At 39.0% G+C, this 27519-nt stretch overlaps 1 protein-coding gene across 1 annotated transcript; it reads left to right on the top strand.

Annotated features, from left to right (window-relative positions):
* The first annotated feature begins 1778 nt into the window (after nucleotides 1-1778).
* Nucleotides 1779-27519, top strand: CLIC2 (chloride intracellular channel 2). Its single transcript, XM_081563684.1, has 6 exons — nucleotides 1779-2081; nucleotides 17418-17527; nucleotides 17653-17778; nucleotides 25307-25413; nucleotides 26099-26280; nucleotides 26889-27519. Exons 1-6 carry the CDS (start codon nucleotides 2025-2027, stop codon nucleotides 27048-27050), a joined length of 744 nt encoding a protein of 247 aa, XP_081419810.1. The 5' UTR covers nucleotides 1779-2024; the 3' UTR covers nucleotides 27051-27519.

The following is a 27519-nucleotide window of genomic DNA, read 5'->3' as shown; positions in this document are numbered from 1 at the left end:
GGGTTGGGGTGGTAATGGGGGCTAAGTGCACATGGGCAAGAGAGAGATGTTATTGAGGTGATAGAAATATCTAATGTTGAATGCAGTGATGGTTGCACCACTCGATACATTCACTAAAAATCCTTGAAGGTACACGTAAAAGGAGTCAAATTTATGGTGTGTAAATTATATCTCAATACAAAATTTTAAAAACACTTTGGGAAGTAAAGAAAAACAGAAAGTTCATGTGTTTGATTATTCATTAGAGGTTATACATGCCTCATTGAGCTGTTGTTGATGTTGTTGCTGTGGTTGTGGTAGGAGTGGAGATTTTCCCATGAGGACTGAGGGTCAAGCAAAGACTTGGGTCCTTTAAAACACAGTTTTGTAATTAACAGAAAAATAAAGAGTGTTGCTGGGTTGAAATTCTGAGTAACAATGGAGGAAAGAGAAGTGGGTGGGTTTAACAAAATATTCAGTGCACAGAAGTGGCAAGATTCTGCACTGATCAGATATTAGGAATGAGGAAGAGTGAGGATGCCTCAGACTTAGCACGCTTCAACTTGAATTCCTGTCATCCTCTCAAACTTACTGTCCTCCTGTGCTGCTCATCTCGGGGAGTGGATCAGCATCCTGGCACAGAGGAAGTATTCATTGATTGTCTTCGGAGTGACAGTGTGAATGAACAGAGTGAAAATATGGCCAAAGCCTCCACCGGGTCCTGCCAAACAGCCAGTCCTATGCTCACCCACGAGGTCGGCTCAGCAGATGTCTAGCAGAATCTCCCTCTCACCCTATTGATCACTTGGGAAATCATCAGGTCCCCCATCCTAAAGGACACTCGCATTCATACTGGCGGCCACTCCTTGTTTAAACCCTGCAGGTGTGGCAGAGACTGGGTTTTGCCCAAAGCCTGTGACCTGTCCTGCAAATTCTTTCCATGTGGGCAACAGCAGATGCATGTGCAGCCCGTATGAGCACGGGGGACACGTGGTGCTGTAGAGAGAGGGTCGCACTGGTGCCCAAGTGGTGGATCCGTGATCACTTTGGCTCCAAGCAGAAAGAGACTCTTCCCATCAGAAGGGGTGTATTCATCCAGGGCCTGTGTCTGCCCCACCCCACCTCATCCTGGCAGGCAGAAAACACAGCTGCCAGAAACACTGCAGAGAGTGAGTGATCAGTTTGGATATCTTACTGCTGTTTCCAGGGTTGACAAGCAGAGATACAGAGTTGCTTGTGGTTCCTCATACAGATACTAAAACCAGGAAGTGATCCCTCCCAGTCCACCATTCCCAGAAACAGAGAATGAGTCCACTATTCCCAGAAACAGAGAAACATGCAAAAGACACCCCCAGACTCAACCCTCCCGTTGAACATTCCCCGATTATAGAAGAGAAGTGAAATTTGCAACCCAGAAGGGAAATCTGGCTGTGTCAGCAGTAGAATTGAGGTTGGAGACTTTTGATGAAGTACACTTCTTTTCAAACCAACTTTTAGGCAATGTCATTAGATAAACATCCTTTTCAATGTTAAAACCTGAATGATTTCTGGACCTTTTCTTGGAAGAGCTTTTTGCTGCTGTTAGGTTACAGAACAGCATAAGGGGCCATTTTCTGGGCATGAAGCCCAGGATTCAAAGGGAAGCTCTAGAGAACATCTGGTCTGCTTGATATATTGAAAATGCTTGTGTATTTGTGTGTATGTGTTTCTCTATGCTGACTCATAGCATTGAAGCGTCTCTGGAAACACCCCCACCCTTCTAGCCAGCCAGTTTATACACACCCAGTTGGCTCCTCCTTGATTCAAATGTTAGGTCAAGAGGAAGAAGGAAAACAAATTCAAGAGCTGCTCTCAAGCATCTAGCATTTTCTGCACCCCTCCTCTTGAAGAGAGACTAGCCCAGTTCTGACTATTACAAGCTGGATTTCCCTCTTAAAGCACAACCTGTATTTAAGCCTTTGGATAAAAATTGGAAGAAACCAATCTGTGAGTGCTGTGGACTGTGCAGAAGGCAGAGGGCTGACAACTGCCACTAAAACAGACAGATGGCAGGCCCAAGGCCCAGCAGTGAAGCAGACCCTGAAATTGAGCTTTTTGTGAAGGTAAGTTTCTAGCTCTAATGATAGCATACAGAATGTATTTTTTCTTGACACTGGACCTCAGCTCCTTTTTAAAAAGTCAACATTTCAGCTAGAGAAAGGAAATAAATTTGCGATTATGTACCTACTCTGAGTCCTTGAAGAATGCTTGGGTGTTTGGCTGCTCTTAGATAACAATAGAAAAACATCCCATCTGAAAAAAAACAAGAAGATATGGTGGAAAGACAACTAGACTGGTTAGTAGTCAGAACAACTAAATTGTATTCTTAGCGACTTCCTTTGTAACCGTGGACCTCTTTGTTCCTCTATCTATACAGTGAAGGAGCCTGACAAAATGATCCTTAATTCTTTCCAGCTCTCACAATCTATGTTTTATTGGATAGATTTTGGAAGGCCTGAATGTGAGGAGAGGGCCAAAAATGGCCCGAGAGCCTCATTCCCATCCATGGTCCAAACAGAGCTTTCTAAAATTCTCCTACGTTGGATGAACATCACAGCAGTGTCACATGAACACCACAGGAGGGGAAAGCCAGCAGTGTTTGTGTGCCTGTTATGTGAGTAGCAGGCATTTTGCCTTGGTGTTTTTTGTTTTTTTTTTTAACGTCTTAACTTTTAAGAAAAGCCCTTTGGAAAACCCCTAAAGCAGGAGAAAGGAACATGTGTTTCTAAATTAGCTCATCAAGAAAAAGAAACAATTTGTATGGGTTATTCCAAGTAGAAACTACATAGTTTCCTAAATCTTTGCCTATATTAACTATTTTCTCTATATTTTCATTTACTATTGGAAGTATTCATGATGATGATAATAATAATAACAAATTCATATCATGTGTGACCTTTTTCTAAACACTTGACATACATTATCTCCTTTAGTTTGAGAGGATAGGTTAATAAAAGTAAAGTAGTATTATAAATAGTATTGGTAGTAATATTGTTCTCATGATTTCTAGATAAGTAAGCTAAGGAAATAAGGGTTAAGTAATTTGCCTCTAAAACTACATCTCCTCTTGATGGCCTACAAAGACATAAATAAGGTGTGCTTACTAAATAGTAGATTAAACACCTGCTAGCCAAAATAATACTTTTATACCCTGGTGACTCAGTAAAAAATCTGCTTGCAATGCAGGAGACATAAGAGACACACATTAGATCCCCGGGTCAGGAAGATCCCTTGGAGGAGGGAATGGCAACCCACTCCAGTATTCTTGCCTGGAGAATTCCACAGGCAGAGGAGCCTGGTGGGCTATAGTCCATGGGGTCGCAAAAAGTCAGACACGACTGAGGGACTAACACTTCTACTTTCACTTTTTTTAAACATATATACACCAAGGACATAGTTAATCTGCCTTTTGAAAATTATGGGAGAAAAAGAGACTCTTGAATTCCTACACAGCAGAAGAATCCAAGTAAGTGTTTGCTGGACTGTGGGGCGTAAGAGCCACTTCTCCTACCTCTTGTTATTGCTGTTTAGCCACTCAATCGTGTCCAACTCTTTGTGACCCCATGGAATGTAGCCCGCCAGTCTCCTCTGTCTATGGGATTTCCCAGGCTAGAGTACTGGAATGGATTGCCATTTCCTTCTCCATCTCCTACCTCTGGATTCCAGCAAATCTAAGCAAGCCTTAACTTCCTAACTGGCATTTTATACCTACCAATTTCAAACCAGAGATAATAAATCTCTTCATAGGGTAACTAGTTTCTTTTGTCTAAACTTGTTTATTCAATCCAACCAAATTCCTTTAACCTGTTGCTGGCACTGATCTGTTTGTTTATCTTCACAGACTTCCCATGATTTGCGTGGTTATCTAGACAGTAGAAGTTAGGAAGTCACATGTTGGAGGAGCAAATGTTAAATTAAACAATAACTTTCAGGTTAAAAACTAATCACTTACTGAGTACTTACTATATGGCAGGGCCTGTGCTAGGTGGTTTATTATTAACCCTATTTTATGGGTACAGAAACTAAAGAAAAGAGTAGCTAGGTAGTTTTGCCTAAGGTTACATAGCTAGTAAATGGCTGGGTTAAAATTCCATTCCTTTTAAATAGCTGTTTTGTGTGTGCATATTCAGTGGCTAAGTCGTGTCTGACTCAGTCGTGTCCGACTCTTTGTGACCCCATGGACTGTAGCCCACTGGAGTGTGTTGCCATTTCCTTCTCCGGGGGATCTTCTGGACCCAGAGATCAAACTCACATTTCTTGCATCTCATGCATTGGCAGGCAGATTCTTTACCACTGCACCACCTGGGAAATTAAAATAGCTGTGCATAATCTTAATTATTTTCACTTGGGCACACTTTTTAGTAAAATTTCTCAAAATTTAATTAGATGAAATCCTCTAGATGTAAGCTTATCTAATGACGTTGACACAAGTCACAGATTTTCTGAAAGAACCTCGACTATCATCTATTTTGCTTTGCTTTAAGAGTGGCGCTAGTGGTAAAGAATCTGCCTGTAATGCAGGGGACATTAGAGAGGTGGGTTTGATCCCTGGGTCGGGAAGATCCCCTGGAGAAGGGAATGGCAACCTACTCCAGTATTCTTGCCTGGAGAATCCCGTGGACAGAGGAGCCCAGCAGGCTACAGTCCATAGGGTCGCAAAGTTGGACACGACTGAGTGACTTAGCATGCACGCATTCAAGATTGATTCCAAAGATCTCTAGAAGTTCTGTAGAAGATACTCTGAGGGAGAATAGGGATTGAGAGCAGTGAAAATGTTAATGACAAAACTTAAAAAGCAATTGTATCTCATTTATAATGTGGTGTCTTTCCAAAGATTAAATGACTCTGCAATTTTCCCAGCTACCTCTGGGAAACCTACCACAATTTCCCAATAGCACTGATGGGATCCCTAAAAGAAAGTAAGTTTTTTCCTATCACAATTAAGAATTCATATCACACACACCCCTGTGTTCCATGTAGCTAGTGAAAACATTGCCTTTCAGCTCTGAATGACTTGGGCAAGATTTATATCCAGGAACTAAGAAAGGATTTTCTGAAAGAACACATTTTGTTTTCTCTAGACGCAGAGGTTGTCTTATTTGTTTGCTGTTCACTGATAAATGGAGTTTTTGTGTTATCTACCAGTCTAAAATTAAGCTTTCACAGATTTGTACATGACATTATATGTGCTGTGCTTAGTCACTCAGTCGTGTCTGACTCTTTTGCAACAGGCTCCTCTGTTCATAGGGATTCTCCAGGCAAGAATACTGGAGTGGGTTACCATGCCCTCCTCTAGGAGATCTTTCCAACCCAGGGATAGAACCCAGGTCTTCTGCATTGCAGGCAGATTCTTTACCATCTGACCCATGAGGGAAGCCCATAACATTATAGACTTAAACATTTGGGCCAAAATCCTGAATAAAATATTTTTGTCTTTATTGATAAATGTGGGATAAAAGAAAATGATACTATTCTCTAGCCAGACTATTTTCAAATTAGAACTATCATAAAGACAATCATAAAGACTTTGTTGTTCAGTTGCTCAGTCATGTCTGACTCTTTGCAACCCCATAGACTGCAGCACTCCAAGCTTCCTTGCCCTTCACCATCTCCTGGAGTTCACTCAAACTCATGTCCATTGAGTCGGTGATGCCATCCAACCATCTCATCCTCTGTCGTCCCTTTTACCTCATGCCTTCAACTTTTACCAGCACCGGAGTCTTTTCTAATGAGTCAGCTCTTGGCATCAAGTGGCCAAAGTTTTGGAGCTTCAGCTTCAACATTAGTCCTTCCAGTGAAAATTCAGGGTTGATTTCTTTTAGGTTTGACTGGTTCAATCTCCTTACTGTCCAAGGGACTCTCAAGAGTCTTCTCCAACACCACAGCTTGAAAGCATCCGTTCTTTGGTGTTCAGCCTTCTTGAGGGTCCAACTCTCACATCCATACATGACTACAGGAAAAACCACAGATTTGACTCTACAAACATTTGTCAGCAAAGTAATGTCTCTGCTTAATATGCTACCTAGGTTTGTCATAGGTTTTCTTCAAGGAGCAAGATTCTTAATTTCATGGCTGCAGTCACTGTCTGCAGTGATTTTCGTGCCCAATAAAATAAAATCTTTCACTTTTTCCATTGTTTCCCCATCTATTTGCCATGAAATGATGGGACCGGATGCCATGATCTTAGTTTTTGGACTGCTGAAATTTAAGCAAGCTCTTTCCCTCTCTTCTTTCACCTTCATCAAGATGCTCTTTAGTTCCTCTTCGCTTTCTGCAAAAAGGGTGGTGTCATTTCATATCTGAGGTTATTGATAATTCTCCCAGCAATATTGATCCCAGCTTGTGATTCATCCAGCCTGGCATTTCACATAATGTACTCTGCATAGAAGTTAAATAAGCAGAGTGACAATATATAGCCTTGACGTACTCCTTTCCCAATTTTGAACCAGTCTATTGTTCCATGTCCAGTTCTTCTTCACCTGCATACAGGTGTCTCAGGAGGCAGGTAAGGTAATCTGATATTTCCATTTCTTTAAAAATTTTCCACAGTTTGTTGTGATCCACATAGTCAAAGGCTTTAGCATAGTCAATGAAACAGAAGTAGATGTTTTTCTGGGATTTTCTTGCTTTTTCTATGAATCAAAGATGTTGGCGATTTGATCTCTGGTTTCTCTGCCTTCTCTGATTAATAACAAATCCAATAAAACTATTAGTTGGGAGAAAGCAGTGTTTAAGGAGTGTGGGTTCTGGAGTAGATAGTACTGGATTTGCTACATGAGAAGAGTGTATGTGTTCAACTCCTGTATAGATGAGAGTACTTGAGCAAGTCAACTTCTCTGAGTCTCTTTCTTCATCTGTAAAACAAGAGTAATGATAGAACCTCCCTCACAGGACCATCTTCATTGTAAGGATTAAATCAAATAAATATGTAAGACACAGTAGTTGTTAACATAGTAAACACTCAATAAATGTCAGATGTTGCAGTTGTTGTTATTTTTTACACTTAAAAACTTAGATCACAAGCGCAAAGAGAAAATGTTCTTCTGGTGAATGACCACATCCTGTCTTTGCCAGCTGGAAGCAGGTAATTTATCAATCAGGCTTCGCAATTTGTGTGTGTATGTGCTCACTCACTTAGTCATGTCCAAATCTTTGTGACCCCATAGACTGCAGCCCGCCAGGCTCCTCTGTCCATAGGATTCTCCAGACAAGAATACTCGAGTGGGTTGCCATGCTCTCCTCTGGGGGATCTTCTGGACGCAGGGATTGAACCCGGGTCTCTTGTGTCTCTTGCATTGACAAGTGGATTCTTTACCACTAGCGCCACCTGGAAAGCCCAACATTTTGTGTAATGGCTCTTTTTATTAATTTAATTTTTATTTTATATTGGAGAATAGTTGATTTAGTTTCAGGCGTACAGCAAAGTGAATCAGTTATACATACACACATATCCAATTTTTTTTCAGATTCTTTTCCCATTTAGGTTGTTTACATAATTTTGACCAGAGTTTCCTGTGCTATACAGTAGGTCCTTGCTGGTTATCCATTTTATTTTTTTAAATTAATTTATTTATTATAATTGGAGGCTAATTACTTTACAATATTGTGGTGGGTTTTGCCTTACATTGACATGAATCAGCCACAGGTGTACATGTGGCCCCCATCCTGAACCCCCATCCCACTTCCCTCCCCATCCCATCCCTCTGGGTTGTCCCAGTGCACCGGTTTTGAGTGCCCTGTTTCATGCATCAAACTTGGACTAGTCATCTATTTCACATATGGTAACATACATGTTGGAGAAGGCAATGGTGACCCACTCTGGTACTCTTGCCTGGAAAATCCCATGGACGGAGGAGCCTGGTAGGCTGCAGTCCAGGGGGTCGCTAAGGGTCGGACACAACTGAGCAACTTCACTTTCACTTTTCACTTTCATGCATTGGGGAAGGAAATGGCAACCCACTCCAGTGTTCTTGCCTGGAGAATCCATAGGGACAGGGGAGCCTGGTGGGCTGCCGTCTATGGGGTTGCACAGAGTCAGACATGACTGAAGCGACTTAGCAGCAGCAGCAACATACATGTTTCAATGCTATTCTCTCAAATCATCCCACCCTGGCCTTCTCCTGGTGGTGATTTAGTCTCTAAGTTGTGTTCAACTCTTGCGACCCCATGGACAGAGGAGCCTGGCAGGCTACAGTCCATGGGATTCTCCAGACAAGAATACTGGAGTGGGTTGCCACTTCCTTCTCCAGGGGATCTTTCCAACCCAGGAATCAAACCCGAGTCTCCTGCATTGTAGGTGAATTCTTTACCAACTGAGCTACAAGGGAAGCCCTCACCTTCTCCCACAGAGACCAAAAATCTGTTCTTTATCTCTGTGTCTCTTTTGGTGTCCAGCATATAGGGTCATCATTACCATCTTTCTAAATTTTGTATATATGCATTAATATATTATATTGTTGTTTTTCTTTCTGACAAACTTTACTCTGTATAATGGGCTCCAGTTTCATCCACTTCAGTAGAACAGATTCAAATGTGTTCTTTTTAATGGCTGAGTAATATTCCATTGTGTATATATACCACAGCTTTCTTATCCATTCGTCTGCTGATGCACATCTAGGTTGCTTCCATGTCCTGGCTATTGTAAACAGTGCTGTGATGAACTTTGGGGTACACGTGTCTCTTTCAATTCTGTTTCCTAGGTGTGTATGCCCAGCAGTGGGATTGCTAAGTCATATGTCAGTTCTATTTCCAGGTTTGTTTTTTTTTCCCTTCCTCTCTTGGCTTTATTTTTTTTTAATAAATTTATTTATTTTAGTTGGGGGCTAATTACTTTACAATATTGTAGTAGTTTTTGCCATACATTGACATGAATCAGCCATGGGTCTACATGTGTTCCCCCTCCTGGACCCCTACCCACCTCCCTTCCCATCCCATCCCTCTGGGTCATCCCATTGCCCCGGCCCCGAGCATCTGTCTCATGCATCGAACATGGAATGGTGTTCTGTTTCACACATGATAACACACTTGTTTCAATGCTATTCTCCCAGAACGTCCCACTCTCACCTTCTCCCTCAGAGTCCATAAGACTGTTCTATGCATCTGTGTCTCTTATTCTGTCTCGCATATAGGGTTATCGTTACCATCTTTCAAATTCCATATATATGCATTAGTATACTGTATTGGTGTTTTTCTTTCTGGCTTACTTCACTCTGTATAATGGGCTCCAGTTTCATCCATCTCAATAGAACTGATTCAAATGTATTTTTTTTAATGGCTGAGTAATATTCCATTGTGTATATGTACCACAGCTTCCTTATCCATTCGTCTGCTGGTGGACATCTAGGTTGCTTCCATGTCCTGGCTATTGTAAACAGTGCTGCGATGAACATTGGGGTACACGCATCTCTTTCAATTCTGGTTTCCTCAGTGTGTATGCCCAGCAGTGGGATTGCTGGATCATATGGCAGTTCTATTCCCAGTTTTTTAAGGAATCTCCACACTGTTCTCCATAGTGGCTGTACTAGTTTGCATTCCCACCAACAGTGTAAGAGGGTTCCCTTTTCTCCACACCCTCTCCAGCATTTATTGCTTGTAGACTTTTGGATAGCAGCCATTTTGACTGGTGTGAAATGGTACCTCATTGTGGTTTTGATTTGCATTTCTCTAATAATGAGTGATGTTGAGCATCTTTTCATGTGTTTGTTAGCCATCTGTATGTCTTCTTTGGAGAAATGTCTGTTTAGTTCTTTGGCCCATTTTTTGATTGGGTCGTTTATTTTTCTGGAATTCAAGACAGTATGGTACTGACACAAAGATAGAAATATAGATCAATGGAACAAAATAGAAAGCCCAGAGATAAACCCACGCACCTATGGACACCTTATCTTCGACAAAGGAGGCAAGAATATACAATGGAGAAAAGACAATCTCTTTAACAAGTGGTGCTGGGAAAACTGGTCAACCACTTGTAAAAGAATGAAACTAGAACACTTCCTAACACCATACACAAAAATAAACTCAAAATGGATTAAAGATCTAAACGTAAGACCAGAAACTATAAAACTCCTAGAGGAAAACATAGGCAAAACACTCTCCGACATAAATCACAGCAGGATCCTCCATGACCCACCTCCCAGAATATTGGAAATAAAAGCAAAAATAAACAAATGGAACCTAATTAAAATTAACAGCTTTTGCACAACAAAGGAAACTATAAGCAAGGTGAAAAGACAGCCTTCAGAATGGGAGAAAATAATAGCAAATGAAGCAACAGACAAACAATTAATCTCAAAAATATACAAGCAACTATTTCCAGTTTTTTAAGGAATCTCCACACTGTTCTCCATAGTGGCTGTATCAGTTTGCATTCCCACCCACAGTGTAAGAGGGTTCCCTTTCCTGCACACCCTCTCCAGCATTTATTGCTTGTAGACTTTTGGATAGCAGCCATTCTGAGCAGCGTGAGATGGTACCTCATTGTGGTTTTGATTTGCATTTCTCTGATAATGAGTGATGTTGAGAATCTTTTCATGTGTTTGTCAGCCATCTGTATGTCTTCTTTGGAGAAATGTCTGTTTAGTTCTTTGGCTCATTTTTTGACTGGGTCGTTTATTTTTCTGGAATTGAGCTGCAGGAGTTGCTTGTATATTTTTGAGATTAATTCTTTGTCCGTTGCTTCGTTTGCTATTAGTTTCTCCCATTCTGAAGGCTGTCTTTTCACCTTGCTTATAGCTTCCTTTGTTGTGCAAAAGCTTTTAAGTTTAATTAGGTCCCTTTTGTTTATTTTTGCTTTTATTTCCATTACGCTGGGAGGTGGGTCATAGAGGATCCTGCTGTGATTTATGTCAGAGAGTGTCCTGTCTATGTTTTCCTCTAGGAGTTTTATAGTTTCCGGTCTAACGTTTAGATCTTTAATCTATTTTGAGTTTATTTTTTGTGGGATGGTGTTAGGAAGTGTTCTAGTTTCATTCTTTTACAAATGTTTGACCAGTTTTCCCAGCACCACTTGTTAAAGAGATTGTCTTTTCTCCATTGTATATTCTTGCCTCCTTTGTCAAAGATAAGGTGTCCATACCTTATCCAAGGGAATAAGAATCCAAGGGAGAATCCAAGGGACAGAGGAGCCTGGTGGGCTGCTGTCCATGGGGTTGCACAGAGTCAGACACGACTGAAGCGACTTAGCAGCAGCAGCAGCAGCATGTAGAGGATCTGCAAACAGTGAGAGTTTTACTTCTTCTTTTCCAGTCTGAATTCCTTTTATTTCTTTTTCTTCTCTGATTGCTATGGCTAAAACTTCCAAAACTATGTTGAATAGTAGTGGGGAGAGTGGGCATCCTTGTCTTGTTCCTGACTTAAGGGAAATGCTTTCCATTTTTCACCATTGAGTATAATGTTTGCTCTGGGTTTATCATATATGGCTTTTATTATGTTGAGGTATGTTCCTTCTATGCCTGCTTTCTGGAGAGTTTTTTTAACATAAATGGATGTTGAATCTTGTCAAAGGTTTTCGCTGCATCTACTGAGATAATCATACGGTTTTTATCTTTCAATTTGTTAATGTGGTGTATTACGTTGATTGATTTGCAGATACTGAAGAATCCTTGCATCCCTGGATAAAGCCCACTTGGTCATGATGTATGATCTTTTAAATATATTTTTGGATTCTGTTTACTAGAATTTTGTTGAGGATTTTTGCATCTATGTTCATCAGTGATATTGGCCTGTAGATTTCCTTTTTTGTGAAATCTTTATCTGCTTTTGGTATTAGGGTGATGGTGGCCTCACAGAATGAGTTTGGGAGTTTACCTTCCCCTGTAATTTTCTGGAAGAGTTTGAGTAGGATAGGTGTTTACTCTTCTCTAAGTTTTTGGTAGAATTCGCCTGTGAAACCATCTGGTTCTGGGCTTTTGTTTGTTGGACGATTTTTTATTACAGTTTCGATTTCTGTGCTTGTGATAGGTCTATTAAGATTTTCTATTTCTTCCCGGTTCAGTTTTGGAAGGTTATACTTTCCTCAGAATTCGTCCATTTCTTCCAAGTTGTCCATCTTATTGTCATACAGTTGCTGATAGTAGTCTCTTATGATCCTTTGTATTTCTATTTTGTCTGCTGTGATTTCTCCATTTTCATTTTTAATTTTGTTGATTTGATTCTTCTCCTTTTTTTTCTTGATGAATCTGGCTAATGGTTTGTCTATGTTATTTATCTTCTTGAAGAACCAGCTTTTAGTTTTGTTGATTTTTGGTATAGTCTCTTTGTTTCCTTTTCACTTCTTTCTGCCCTAGTTTTGATGATTTCTTTCCTTCTACTAACCCTGGGGTTCTCATATCTTCTTTTCCTAGTTGCTTTAGGTGTAAAGTTAGGTTATTTATTTGATTTTTCTCTTGTTTCTTGAGGTAAGCTTGTATTGCTATGAACCTTCCCCTTAGCACTGCTTTTACTGAATCCAACAGGTTTTGTGTTGTCATGTTTTCATTTTCATCTGCTTCTATGCATATTTTGATTTCCTTTTCGATTTCTTCTGTAGCTTGTTGGTTATTCAAGAGTGTGTTGTTTAGTCTCCATATGTTTGTATTTTGAATAGTTTTTTTTTCCTTGTAGTTGACATCTAATCTTACCATTGCGATCAGAAAAGATGCTTGAAATGATTTCATTTTTTTTTAAATTTACCAAGGCTGGATTTATGGCCCAGGATGTGATCTACACTGGAGAATGTTCCGTGTGCACTTGAGAAAAAGGTGAAATTCATTGTTTTGGGGTGAAATGTCTCATAGATATCAATTAGGTCTAAATGGTTGATTATATCATTTAAAATTTGGGTTATCCATTTGAAATATAGCAGTGTGTCAATGTCCATCCCAATTTCTCAATTTATCCCTCCTCCCACCTTCCCTCTTGGTAACCATAAGTTTATTCTCTGAGTCTCTGAGTCTGTTTCTGTTTGGTAAATAAGTTCATTTCCATCATATTTGGATTCCATGTATAAGCAATATCATATGATATTTGGCTTACTTCACTCAGTATATGGAAAATTCTGAAAGAGATGGGAATACCAGACCACCTGACTGCCTCTTGAGAAACCTGTATGCAGGTCAGGAAGCAACAGTTAGAACTGGACATGGAAGAACAGACCTGTTCCAAATAGGAAAAGGAGTATGTCAAGGCTGTATATTGTCACCCTGCTTATTTAACTTATATGCAGGGTACATCATGAGAAATGCTGGGCTGGAGGAAGCACAAGCTGGAATCAAGATTGCAAGGAGAAATATCAATAACCTCAGATATGCAGAGGACACCACCCTTACGGCAGAAAGTGAAGAAGAACTAAAGAGCCTCTTGATGAAAGTGAAAGAGGAGAGTGAAAAAGTTGGCTTAAAGCTCAACATTCAGAAAACTAAGATCATGGCATCTGGTCCCATCACTTCATGGCAGATACATGGGGAAACAGTGGAAACAGTGGCTGACTTTATTTTTCTGGGCTCCAAAACCACTGCAGATGGTGATTGCAGCCATGAAATTCAAAGACGCTTACTCCCTGGAAGGAAAGTTATGACCAACCTAGACAGCATATTAAAAAGCAGAGACATTAATTTGCCAACAAAGGTCCGTCTGGTCAAGGCTATGGTTCTTCCAGTGGTCATGTATGGATGTGCGAGTTGGACTATAAAGAAAGCTAAGCACCGAAGAATTGATGCTTTTGAACTGTGGTGTTGGAGAAGACTCTTGAGAGTCCCTTCGACTGCAAAGAGATCCAACCAGTCCATCCTAAAAGACATCAGTCCTGGGTGTTCATTGGAAGGACTGATGTTGAAGCTGAAACGCCAATACTTTGGCCACCTGATGTGAAGAGCTGACTCATTGGAAAAGACCCTGATGCTGGGAAAGATTGAGCACAGGAGGAGAAGAGGACCACAGAGGATGAGATGGTTGGATGGCATCACCGACTCGATGGACATGGGTTTGGGTGGACTCAGGGAGTTGGTCATGGAGAGGGAGGCCTGGCGTGCTGCGGTTCATGGGGTCGCAAAGAGTCAGATATGACTGAGTGACTGAACTGAACTGAACTGAACTCAGTATGACAATCTCTAGTTCCATACGTGTTGCTGCAAAATGCATTATTTCATTCCTTTTTATGGCTGAGTAGTGTTCCATTGTGTATATATACCACATCTTCTTTATCCATCCATCTGTCAATGGACATTTAGGTTGCTTCCATGTACTGGCTGTTGTAAACAGTGTTGCAATGAACATTGAAGGGTATGTACCTTTTCAGATTACAGTCTTCTCTGAATATATGCTAAGGACTGGAATTGCTGGGTCATATGGTAGTTCTATTTTTAGTTTTTTCAGGAACTTCCATACTGTTCTCCATAGTGAGTGCACCAACTTACATTCCCACCAACAGTATAGGAGGGTTCCCTTTTCTTCACATCCTCTCCAACATTTATTGTTTGTAGATTATTTGGTGATGGCCTTTCTGGCCAGTGTGAGTTTATACCTCGTTGTAGTTTTGATTTGCATTTTTCTAATAATGAGAGATGTTGAACATCTTTTCTTGTGATTATAAGCCACCTGTATGTTTTCTTTGGAGAAATGTCTGTTTAGATCTTCTGCCCACTTTTTGATTGGGCTGTTTGGTTTTTTATACTGAGTTGCTTGTGCTATTTGTAAATTTTGGAGATTAACCCCTTGTCAGTTGCTTCATTTGCAAGTATTTTCTCCCATTCTACGGGTTGCGTTCTTCTCTGATTTACGGTTTCCTCTGCTGTGCAAAAGTTTTTATATTGAATTATATCCCATTTGTTTATTTTTGCTTTTATTTTCATTACTGTAGGAGGTGGATCCAAAAAGATCTTGCTCCTATTTATGTCATGAAGTGTTTTGCTTAAGTTTCCCTCTAAGAGATTTATAGAATCAAGTCTTACATTTAGGCTTTTAATCCATTTTGAGTTTATTTTTGTTTATGGTTTTAGAGAATATTTTAATTTCATTATTTTACATGTAGCTGTCCAGTTTTCACAGCACCACTTATTGAAGAGACTGTCTTTTTCTCTATTGTATAGTCATACATTTTGTGTAATGGCACTTTAAATCAGCATTATTATAAACAACAGAAAAAGTTTCGGTTTTCCTGTAAAATTGTACTGCATTTCCCCCACATCTCAGTGTTCTGACTTTCCTTTTACCAAAAGCAACCCGCCCTTCCTGCTGTAACTATTATCAGACTTGATTGTTCTTCCTGCCTCCCACCCGTAATCAAGATTCCACTCACTGACCCCAGTTATGATTGGATCTTTAGTCTGACTTCTGTTACAAAAGAAGTTCAGATTGCCAAGACTGGTTGTCTCTTCCCATATCTCTTCACTCTTGGACGCCACAAAGAGCAACAATGAACACTATTTCCTCTGTTGCAGTCATTGCCAAGAAAAAGAAAACTTACCAAAAAAATAAGAATTATGTCCAAGATCAAGGTGGCAGAATGGTCAGTTTCTGGTGAGAACGCGCCTCCTGGTTTATGATAGATAAGTGCCTTCTTTGCTGCAAACTCGTATGCATGGTTGTAGGGGAAAGTGAAGAAAGAGCAATGCAGGGGAGGGAACTCTCTGATCCCTTCTTATAAGGCCATTAATCCCATCGTAAAGGTTCAAGTCTAATGACTTCATCTAATAATAATTTGCATCTGCTAATCCCAAATGCCTACTCCATCCCGCCCTCACCACACCCATTGGCAACCACCAGTCTGTTCTCTATGTCTATGAGCCTGTTTCTGTTTTACAGATAAGTTCACTTGTGTCATATTTTAATTTCCACATATAAGTGATAATCTATGACATTTGTCTTCGTCTGGCTTACTTCATTTAGGATTATAATCTCCAGGTCCATCCATGTTACTGCAAATGGTGTTATTTCATTCTTTTTACGGTTGAGTAGTATTCCATTGTATATATACAACACAGCTTCTTTTTTTTATGAACTTTTTACTTTATTAGTGGTAACTTTTGAAGCACAAAAGTTTTTATTTCAGTGAAATTCTATTTACCAATTATATTTGCTGTGATCTTAGTGTTTAGAGTCATATCCAAAATGCTTTGCCTAATCCAAGGTCACGGAGATTTGCTTGGATGTTTTCTTCCAAAATTATTCTAATTTAGCTCTTTCATATAGGTCTGTGCTCCATTTTAAGTTAATCATTGTATATGATATGAAGTAGAGATCTAACTTCATTCTTTTAAGTATGGATACCCAGTTGTCTGAGCGCCATTTGTTGAAAAAAATAATTCTCCAGGGACGCTAAGTGTAAAAATGTATTTCTGGGCTCTTATTTTTATTCCAGTGATCTAAATGGCTATTTTTTTTAATTTATTTATTTTTATTTGTTTTGCCATACATTGACATGACTCCACCATGGGTGTACATGTTTTCCCCTTCACCACATCTTCTTCATCCATTCATCTGTCAATGTACATTTAAGTTGCTTCCATATCTTGGAAATTGTAAATAGGGCTGCAATGAACATACAGGCACATGTATCTATTCGTAAAATAGTAAAAATAATTAAGCTGGAGTCCCAATACACTCCTTATGTGAAAATAAATTCTAAATATTAATAGATGAAACAAATGTAAAAAGGAAACCATAAAGGTACTAGAAAAAACACGAGAGGACATCTTTATAGTAAAACAAAATAAGAAAATTTTTTTCTTTGCAATTTTGATGTATATAACAGCTGTATATGCATACCAGAAAAACCAGATTTTACAAAGGAAAACAGTATAAGACTGTATTTAAAATTTTAATTTTACATGAGACCTCAAAAAATTACATGTAACATGTATCAAAAAGAGTTAGTGTCTTTAGTAGACAAATAATTTTTCCAGACTAATAAGGAAAAAGTCCTAATCTTAATAAAAATATACAATTGTCATGAACAAACAATTCACAGAATAAGGAAATCAAATATCCAATGAAAATATGGAACATATCTTTCAAGAAGGAAATTTGGAAGGATCTATCAAAACAGAAAATGCAAATACTGTTTAGTCAACATTCTGATTTTAAAGATGAATTCTAAATATATAATCTTAGAAATGGAACAAGTTGTATGCTTGGAAACATTTGTTATTGAAGTATTTAGAGTAACAAAATTTTGGAATATCTGAAATGGTTATATAAATTGTGGTAATGTATATGATTTATCATTATTATATACTCATCACACTTGTAATTTTTACATACAATAAAATTATTTGCTTCATTTGCACTCTCTGCCCACAGATTGTAGGATCCTTGAGATGAAGGACTTCCAACTCTGTTTCTAGCAACTAGCTCATTTTGCAGTAGGCATTCAATAAATACTTGTTGAGCAAATGAATAAATGAAGCCTTTCTTTATCTTAATAGGCTGGAAGTGATGGGGAGAGTATTGGAAATTGTCCCTTTAGTCAACGCCTTTTTATGATCCTCTGGCTTAAAGGAGTTAAATTCAATGTGACTACTGTTGACATGACCAGGTAAGAGAAATCAGGACATGTTTTATTCTGGGGGTTAAAATCAGTAGACACCGATACAATCTTGGTGTTTGCATAATATGTAATTTATCTAGAAGCCTAACTCTGCTTATTTTCAATAATCATAGAAAGCCTGAAGAGCTGAAGGACTTAGCCCCAGGCACCAATCCTCCCTTCCTGGTATATAACAAGGAGTTGAAAACAGACTTCATTAAAATTGAGGAGTTTCTAGAGCAGACACTGGCTCCTCCAAGGTACAGCATTTTTACTGGATATTATTGTTCTTGAGATGATCTGTTTTATTGGCTTATTTATCGCAGATTTAGGATTTTTCTAAACATCTCTTTTTCAGTTTTGCTCTTTCTAAAAAAGTTTGCAAAGATCCCCTCCATCACTCCATATACGATTACAAAACTTTTGTTTTGTTGTTGTTATTCAGTTACTAAGTCATGTCTGACTCTTCGCAACCTAATGGACTGCAGCACGCCAGGCTCCCCTGTCCTTCGCTGTCTCCCAGAGTTTGCTCAGATTTATGTCCATTGAGTTGGTGATGTTATCTAACCACCTCATCCTCCGCCACCCTTTTCTCCTTTTGCCTTAAGTCTTTCCCAGAATCAGGGTCTTTTCCAGTGAGTTGTTGATATTTTTCCTGGCAATCTTGATTCCAGCTTGTGATTCATCCAGCCTGGCATTTCACATAATGTACTCTGCATATAAGTTAAATAAGCAGGGTGAAAATATACAGACTTGTCATACTTTTTGACCAGTTTTAAATCAGTCAGTTGTTCCATGTTCAGTTCTAACTGTTGCTTCTTGACTCACACACAGGTTTCTCAGGAGGCAGGTAAGGTGGTCTAGTATTCCCACCTCTTGAAGAATTTTCCAGTTTGTTGTGACTCACACAGTCAAAGGCTTTAGTGTAGTCAATGAAGCAGAAGTAGATATTTTTCTGGAATTCCATGCCTTCTCTATGATCCAGTGAACACTGCCAATTTGATCTCTGGTTCCTCTGCTTTTTCTAAATCCAGCTTGTACATCTGGAAGTCCTCAGTTCATGTACTGCTGAAGCCTAGTTTGGAGGATTTTGAGCATGACCTTGCTAGCATGTGAAATGAGCGCAATTGTGTGGTACTTTTAACATTGTTTGGCACTTCCCTTCTTTGGGATTGGAATGAAAACTGACCTTTCCCAGTTCTGTGGCCACTGCCGAGTGTTACAAATTTGCTGGCATATTGAATGCAGCACTTTAACAGCATCATCTTTAAGGATTTTCAATAGCTCAGCTGGAATTCCATCACCTCCAAAAGCTTTGTTTGTAGTAATGCTTCCTAAGGCCCACTTGACTTCACACTCCAGGGTGTCTGACTCTAGGTGAGTGACCACACCATCATGGTTATCCAGGTCATTAAGACCTTTTTTGTGTAGTTCCTCTGTGTATTCTTCCCACCTTTTCTTAATCTCTTCTGTTTCTGTTAGGTCCATACAGTTTCTGTCCTTTATCATGCCTATCTTTGCATGAAATGTTCCCTTGGTATCTCTAACTTTCTTGAAGAGATCTCTAGTCTTTCCCTTTCTGTTGTTTTCCTCTATTTGCATTGTTCATTTAAGAAGGTCTTCTTATCTCTCCTTGCTATTGTCTGGAACTCTGCATTCAGTTGGGTATATTTTTCCCCTTTCTCCCTTTCTTTTTGCCTCTCTTCTTTTCTCAGCTATTTGTAAGTGTTCCTCACCCAACCACTTTACCTTCTTGCATTTCTTTTTCTTTGCAATAGTTTTGGTCACCACCTCCTGTACAAAGTTACGGACTTCCATCCTTAGTTCTTTAGGCACTCTATCAGATCTAATTCCTTGAATCTATTCATCACCTCCACTGTATAATCATAAGGGATTTGACTTAGGTCATACCAGAATGGCCTATTTCAGACCTCTATTTTGCTCTTTCTAGAAAAGTTTGCAAAGATACACCCTGATCACTCCATATATGATTAGAAAACTTTTATATATATTAAAACTATGAGATGCAAGTAGTGTGTTAGAAATTAAATTTAATTTTAGCCACATTGTCTGATCCATAATGAGGTTTGGGGACACTTATACTGGTAGCAATCAGACTTATTTTCTTGTAGCACTCTCAGAAGATCTACAATTTTGAAATAGCCTTTAATTCAGTCTGATCTTTTAGTTCTGCAGGGGAGAAATATTATGTCTATCATGCATAAACTTCCCCCTTTGACTTCAAATACACAAAGGCCATCAATATAATATTTCCAATTATTTTTAAAATGTATAACTTACTTAAAATAAAAAAGTAAATTCTCTGTAGTCTAGAAATAGAGAAGAAACCCATGGTGGGTTGGAAGTGAGGGCATGGGATAATAACATTGTAAAGTCCATTGAGGACTGGTGAGGTTTATTATATCACTGATGGCATGAAGGGAGAACATACCTAACACAAGAAAACCAGGAAACAGATATCTCTCAATTAGCCAGAGGCCATAACTGCACTGTCTACACTTGAATGACAGCTCTACGTCTCTGCCCACCCAGGATAGTCTCTGAAAATAATAAGACTACTGTATTCATTTTTTATTGTTGTTCAACAAACTCAGTGTCTTGAAATATCAGTCATTTATTATCTCACAGTTGTCATCAGTCAGAAGTCTGGCTGTAAGCTTAAAACTGCTCTAAAAAATAAAGTCTTAATGTTTATGTATACATTATAAATAAAAAGGTCTATCAGTACGAAATTCTTCCTACCTGAGAAACTAGGGATACTATTTCAGATTCTTTTCTGTTTTCCTATACTATGTCTCTTCCCTCCGTTAGTGATGGCTTCCTATATTTAAGCACTTGTTCCAAGTTTGTCCTATAAGTATTGAGTCTTATTTTGTTATTTTCTCCTCATCCATCCTCCTCTACTACTGAATCCCCTCAAACCACCTGCTCCCCAAACTTTTCTTGCTCCCAAAGGTAACTAATGAAAAATAATCTATGGTGTATGTTTCCATACCCTTTTTATGCTCATATAAACACAATAATAGCAAGCATAATTTATGCATCTTGCTTATCTGACTTCAAAAAACATTTTTAATATTCATCAACTCCACTAGTGTAGATTTATGCTTACTATTATTATGCTGCAAGGTGCCAAACCATTCCTCTACTGATGGACATTCCCTTTCCTTCCAGTTTTTTTTAATCACCACAAACTGCTATAAATAACATCCTTATTCATGTGTCCTTATGTACTGGTGTTTTTATTCCTGTGGAATAGATTCACAGGAACAAAATTCAAATGGTATGTATCCTTTAAAAAATTGTACTGCTTTATCCATTAGCATATAAGGATACTCTTTTTCTACATATCTTTAATACTATGCATTATTATTCTTTTAACATCTGTGGCACCCAGATGGGTTTAGTGATATCTCACTGATACTTCAGCTTGCATTTCCGCTAACTTGTGATCTCAAGTGAACTTCTGGTTCCCAGTGTATAATGGCTTGGGTCCCCACTGATGTCTTTCCAGCAGATCTCAGCTCTCTCTGAGAGGTCCCTCAGGAGCCACTGCCAACATGCCCAGTAGAAGGCTCCTTCAAGTCTTTTTTAAAGGCAAAATGTTGGCTTTTAGTAAATATGGATGGTGGATACATGGCATTTCTTTTTTGTATGCTATTCTCTATCTTTTATTAAACTTCAAAACTTCAGAATTAGCAATGAAATTTCATGCATCCATACAATGTAATACCATACAGTCATTGAAAAATGTGTCTGAAAAATATTGAAATATAGTTGTCGTATAACATTGTGTAAGTTTAAGGTATACAACATGTTGATTCGATACATTTATATATTGCAGTATGTTTACCCACCTAGCACCAGCTAATACCTCTATTCCATCACATAATTATCATTTATGTTTAGTGGTAATAATGGTTAAGATCTACTATATTAACACCTTTGAAGTTTATAATACAGTATTATTGACTATAATCTCTAGGCAGTGGATTCGATTTCCTGAACTTATTTATATACTAGTTGCAAGTTTTTACTTTTAAATAATATCTTCCCAATTCTTCCATCCCCCATCCTCTCTCATGACCACCATTCTACTCTCTATTTTTATGAGTTTGGCTTTTTAAGATTCCATATGTAAGTGATATCATATAGTATTTGTCTTACCATAATGTTCATAAGATCCATTCATGTGGGTACAAATGGCAGGATTTCCTACTTTTTCATGGCTAATACCCATTGTGTGTGTGTGTGTGTGTGTGTGTGTGTAGAACCACATTTCTTCATTCATCCACTGATGGACACTCAGGTTATCCTAAGTGTCTTGTGTTATTTGATGAAATTTTGTAGAGTTTTGTTTTTATTTTGTTTCTATACCTTTCATATTAAATTATTTCTAAATAGTTTATACATTTGTCACTTTTGTAAGTGGAATATGTTACTAATATCCGTTTTGTTATGGCCAGTTCTTTAATGTTTGATTTGTATTTAGCCACCTTATCAAAATATCTCATTAACTCTAGCAATTATTTTGGCTAGAAAAGGCAATCTTTTCTTGCCTTTTATAGGTATGCCCTTATAGGTGTACAGTTATATTGTTATTTTTCTTCCAATAATTATACTGATTGCTTTATGTTGTTGTTTTTCTCCACTTGCTAAAACCTCAGAGATTGTCAACTATAATAGCAATCATAGGCATTTCTGTCTTGTTGCCTAAACTTTATGTACAAAACGTAGTCACCCCCAGAATGGTGTTTTCCCTTGTCTCACAAGTTAGTACATTCAGCACAATATTGAAGAGCCATAGTTATCATGATTATCCTCATCCCTTACTGATTTTAAAGGGAATAGTTGTAATATTTGGCCATTTAAAATGATACTTGCTGAAAATTATTGATGGATACATTTGACCAAGTTATAGAAAGTAATCAATTCATTTAATCATTTAACAAATACTTACTGAATACTTATTATGTGTTAGGTACTATTCTAGGCACTTGCAACATACCAGTGAATAAAATGGGCAAAGTCTCTCTGCCCTAGCAGAACTTACATTTTAGTTAGGGAGGACAGCAAATAAGCAAGGGAAAAAGCAAAATATAAACTATTTTAGATGATGATAAATATGAAGAAAAAGTAAAGCAAGGGAAGGAAGTAGTGGGTGCTTGGGACAGGGGAGAGGTTGCAATGTCAGATAAGGTGGCCAGAGAAAGGCCTCACTTAGGAGGAGATATCAGATTAAAAGACCTGAAAGAAGAGAGAAGCAGGCCATGTGCATATACGAGGGAAAGCTCTTTATTGAAAAGCAGATCAAGTGAAAAGGACCTGTGGTGGGAGCTTGTCAGGCCTATTTGAAGAAGAGCAAGGTGGTCAATGGGAATAAGGCAGAGAGTGGGAAGAGATGAGAGCAGAGAGGTAAGGTGGGATCAGATCACACCACTGTGAAGACTTGGGCTCTGGTAGCAGGTGCAGAATATTCTGAGAGTGTGAGGGACAAGCATGGGAGAGGGACGATACAGGAAGTTCCCTACATACAAACGAGTTCCATTCTGAGAACATGTTCATAAGTCCAATTTGTTTGTAAGTCCAGTGAAGTTGGCCTGGTGGTGGTGGTTTAGTCGCTAAGTCGTGTCCGAATCTTACGATCCCAAGAACTGTAGCCCACCAGGCTCCTCTGTCCATGGGATTCTCCAGGTGAGAATACTGGAGTGGGTTGCCATTCCTTCCTCCAGGGGATCTTCCCTACCCAGAGATTGAACCTGCATATCTGGCATTGGCAGTTGGACTCTTTACCACTGGCAGCATCTTCTGCTTAAGTGAAGTCACTCAGTCGTGCCTGACTCCCTGCAACTGTAGCCCACCAGGCTCCTCAGTCCATGAAATTTTTCAGGCGAGAATACTGGAGTGGGTTGCCACTTCCTTCTCCAGAGGATCTCCCCGCCCCAGGAATCCAACCCGGGTCTCCTGCATTGCAGGCAGATTCTTTACCGACTGAGCTATGTACCCAATAACCTAGAAAATCCCATGAACAGAGGAGCCTGGTGGGCTACAGTCCACAGGTGGCAAAGAGTCGGACACCACTGAGTGCACACACACCACCAATAACACAATCAGCTATATAGTAGTGTACTGTAATGGGCTTTAATACTTTTCACACAAATAATACATAAAACGTAAACAAGCACACACAAAAAAACAAAGGAAACATTTTTAATCTATATCACAACACCTTGAAAAGTGCAGTAGTGCAGTACAACAGTTGGCATCCAGCAGCTGGCATCCAGTGAACAGGCAAGAAGGGTTACTGACTAGAGGAGGGAGGCGAGGTGGGAGATAGAGCTGAAAGGTCAAGAGCAGTAGGAGATAGAGGGCCAGCTGCAATTTCACTCATGCCTGCATTGATGGCACAGGCTCGGGCTCCTTGCTGGACTCAATTCTTTCCACCTTCTTGAAGAAACAGTCCAGTGATGTCGAGGTAGTTACTCTATTTCTCGCCATAGATGACACAGTAGCAGTGGATTGCATTCTGAACACCTGCTGCGGCATTCATGTACCATTCTAGGTGCAGGTCCTGGGCTTCAAAAGCTAACACTGCCTCCTCAAATAAAAAAAAAATCGCCTTGCCATTTGCTGTGTCGTAAACCTCATCGGTGCTTCACTTACTTCTTCCCCTGGCCTCTCTGTCCTTTCTCTGGGCCTCTAATTCCATCAGGTCTGCATTAGTGAACTCCTTGTGTTGCACAGCAAGTTCAATGAAGTCGTCCTCATGCAGATCTAGCTCATATCTTTGCAAGTTTGGAACTTGAAGGTTCATATGTCGGGAAATTACTGTAATCAAAAACGGTTGCAGGAATATAGGCTTGGGACCAGGCAGGAAGCAGGGGATGTGGCAAGTTGTGGACAGATTATAGATACATTTTGAAAGCTAGGCTGGCTAGACTTGCTAATGGATCAAATGCAGGGATGGAGAGAAAGGGGAATCAAGGAAGATGGTTAAATGTTGGACCCAACTGTTCCTAGTTGCTAGTGCAGGGTTTTATGAATAGGAATTGATTTGGTGATTTTCAGTGGACACTTTTCAGACATCTGTTCATGACCATACAGCTTTCGTTCATTTGTTAATGTGGTGAATTACATTATTACCTTATTTGATTGTATTATGCTAAATTAACTTTGTATTACTAAAAGGAAAACTTCTTCACTACTTTTCCCCACCCTCTCCTCTTTACACTTTTATGTGTTTTGTTATTTGAAGCCATGTTTTTTTTATACTACTTACCTTCTGCCAAACAGGTTTTTAGGATCAAGTATGGGGGGCTTCCCCCATAGCTCAGTCGGTAAAGAATCTGCCTGCAATGCAGGAGATCTGGGTTCGATTCCTGGGTCTGGAAGATCCCCTGGAAAAGGAAATAGCAATCCACTCCAGTATTCCTGCCTGGAAAATCCCATGGACAGAGGAGCCTGGTGGGCTACAGTCCATGGGGTCGCAAAAGTTGGTCAAAACTTAGTGACCCAACAGTCATTTGAAACATTGTTTTCACAGATAAAGGAACTTTGAATTCCAAATAGCTGGTTTCCCAGTGAATTTTAAACACTAAAGTATTCTCAGACTGGGAAAAAGACATATGTTCAATGAAACGGTTCTCAGGACCTTCAGTTTCCAGCACAATTTTCCAAAACTTCTATTCTCAGTAGAGTGCAAGCTAGGACACCTGGTGTATGCCTTGTTATATGTGAAAGTTATGTGCAGTGATGTTTCTTTTTAAGGTATCCTCACTTGAGTCCCAAGAACAAGGAGTCCTTTGATGTGGGCTGTAATCTCTTTGCCAAGTTTTCTGCATATATTAAGAATACACAAAAGGAGGCAAATAAGAGTAAGACACCTTTATGTAAATCTTTTTGCTTTTCTCACATGCTCACAATCACATTCTGACTCAACTAAAATAGGATTTTCCTGAATATATAATATATATTTGGAAATACTCTTCATCTCATTCTCTTTTCTCTCTTCTGAAAATCCCTTGAATGAAGTTTTGTTGGATTTAGAACCTAATATTCAATATAGTAATCACCAGCTTAGCTCAATTAGAACACTGGCATGCCAAGTGTGAACTAACTGAAGGATTGTATTTCTTAACCCTCCAACTCTCCCAGTTGCGTGTACCTTTAAGGTTTCTTAAACCATAGCACCTACCATTTCCCACAAACACTCTTGAACAGGTTTACTGTTCTCTGAATCAGGAGAGCTATGAGTCTCCGATCCTACTTTCTGACTCTTCTTTAGTGATAATATGCATCACCTTTCTTTCTTTGATTCTCCTCCCAATGTGCTTCCTCAAGAAAAGTCCAAAAATATTTCCACTCGCCATTTGATTAAACATCTGCCTGTGTCTTGTCAGTGTGTAGTTGAGCATTCTAGTTAAATATATAGATTTTGAAGAGTCAGTGTAAGCAATGTGAAAAGATAGAGATATCTAAATGTGTGAAAATCATATTGAGAATGTATTCAGTCATGAAGACAACAAATATATAAGTAACCCTATGATTTCATTGCCTCAGCCTTTGAAAAATCTCTGCTCAAAGAATTTAAGCGTCTGGATGACTACTTGAACACCCCACTTCTGGATGAAATTGATCCAGACAGTGCTGAGGAACTCACAGTCTCCAGAAGATTGTTCTTGGATGGGGATCAACTGACCCTGGCTGACTGCAGTTTGTTACCCAAACTGCACATTATTAAAGTAAGTCTGTACAGGGTGGGCTGAATGATTGAGAGGGGCCTGGGGAGTCACCAGCAAGAAGCACAGTGACCACTCAGTGTGAGGTTTTTATATTATGGATTTGTCATCATTGTTATGCGTAGTGTATGTCTCCTTTTCTCCTCAGAGGAAAAATCCATAATGATCTCCACTGGGAAGCATAAACACTTCTTGCTTGTTTCTTCCTAAATCAGAAGGTGTTTTCTACTGTCTTGTCTATAAAACAAGGGTAATATTAGCCATTGCACAGAATTGTTGGGGAGCGAGGCACTGTTGGAGCCCTAAACAAACTCCTAGTCCAGTGAAGAGATACAAGCTCTTTATCTGTGCTTCCTTCTTCTAAACATATTCATAATTAAACATAGCATACATACAAAAATAATTACAAGCATGAAGTTTTGTTTACATATGCAAAAAAACATTAAAGTAGTAAAGTAAAGATTCTTTAAGTTTATTTTGTACTACTTTTTGTGTGGGTAACGTGTCCTCAATGATCTGGACCTTTGAGATATATTTTTACACAGTCAGCATGTTACTGATGCCCCCCACTACCAACTGCTTTTCCTCTTTTTTTTTTCCCAAAACCCTAGGTTGCTGCAAAGAAATACCGTGACTTTGACATTCCAGTAGAATTCTCAGGAGTCTGGCGCTATCTCCACAATGCCTATGCCCGTGAAGAATTTACCCACACATGTCCAGAAGACAAAGAAATTGAAAACACCTATGCAAGTGTGGCTAAACAGAAGAGTTAGGACAGCCCTTTCAGTAGAAAATCTCTCTTTTCACTTGTTATCATATTAGCAAGTCTTTTAGAAATAAGAATGTGGAAAATGCTGTTTCCTCTATTCAACTTTCTTATGAAAAAGAATACTGTATTTTCTGTATCTAATTAATCCAAACTAACTGCTTACTGTGCATTTTAAAGGTCTTCATATTTCATTTTTTTAATTCCCATGGCACAACCACTGCAATTTTAAGTGATATGAAAAGTGTCAATATCTTTTACCATTTGATTGAAATCCTAGAAGGCATCATGTCTGCAAGCTCAACCGATGACTAAAGTTACACATGACATACAGTCATGGTCTCAAACTGTCCCTTAGAGACATTTCCACCTAAATCATTAAAACAATTTTACTAAGAAATCTGACTGACCAAGAGGTCTTGTTGCTATTCATTAAAAGGTAAACATTCTTAGAGAATAATCATAAATTTTTCTAC

The sequence above is a fragment of the Giraffa tippelskirchi genome, chromosome X (genome assembly GCF_054371585.1).
Source record: "Giraffa tippelskirchi isolate mGirTip1 chromosome X, T2T-mGirTip1v1.2.pri, whole genome shotgun sequence".
NCBI lineage: Eukaryota > Metazoa > Chordata > Mammalia > Artiodactyla > Giraffidae > Giraffa > Giraffa tippelskirchi.
The sequence above is the reverse complement of the archived record's forward strand: the minus strand, read 5'-3'. Positions and strand labels throughout refer to the sequence as shown.

Excerpts from the sequence above, each read along its gene's own strand:
- CLIC2 (XM_081563684.1), top strand. The coding sequence starts at position 2,025 with ATGGCAGGCCCAAGGCCCAGCAGTGAAGCAGACCCTGAAATTGAGCTT. Across the intron at positions 17,779-25,306 it reads CAGACACTGGCTCCTCCAAG|GTATCCTCACTTGAGTCCCA; the intron begins GTACAGCATTTT and ends TTTCTTTTTAAG. Across the intron at positions 26,281-26,888 it reads CCAAACTGCACATTATTAAA|GTTGCTGCAAAGAAATACCG; the intron begins GTAAGTCTGTAC and ends CCAAAACCCTAG.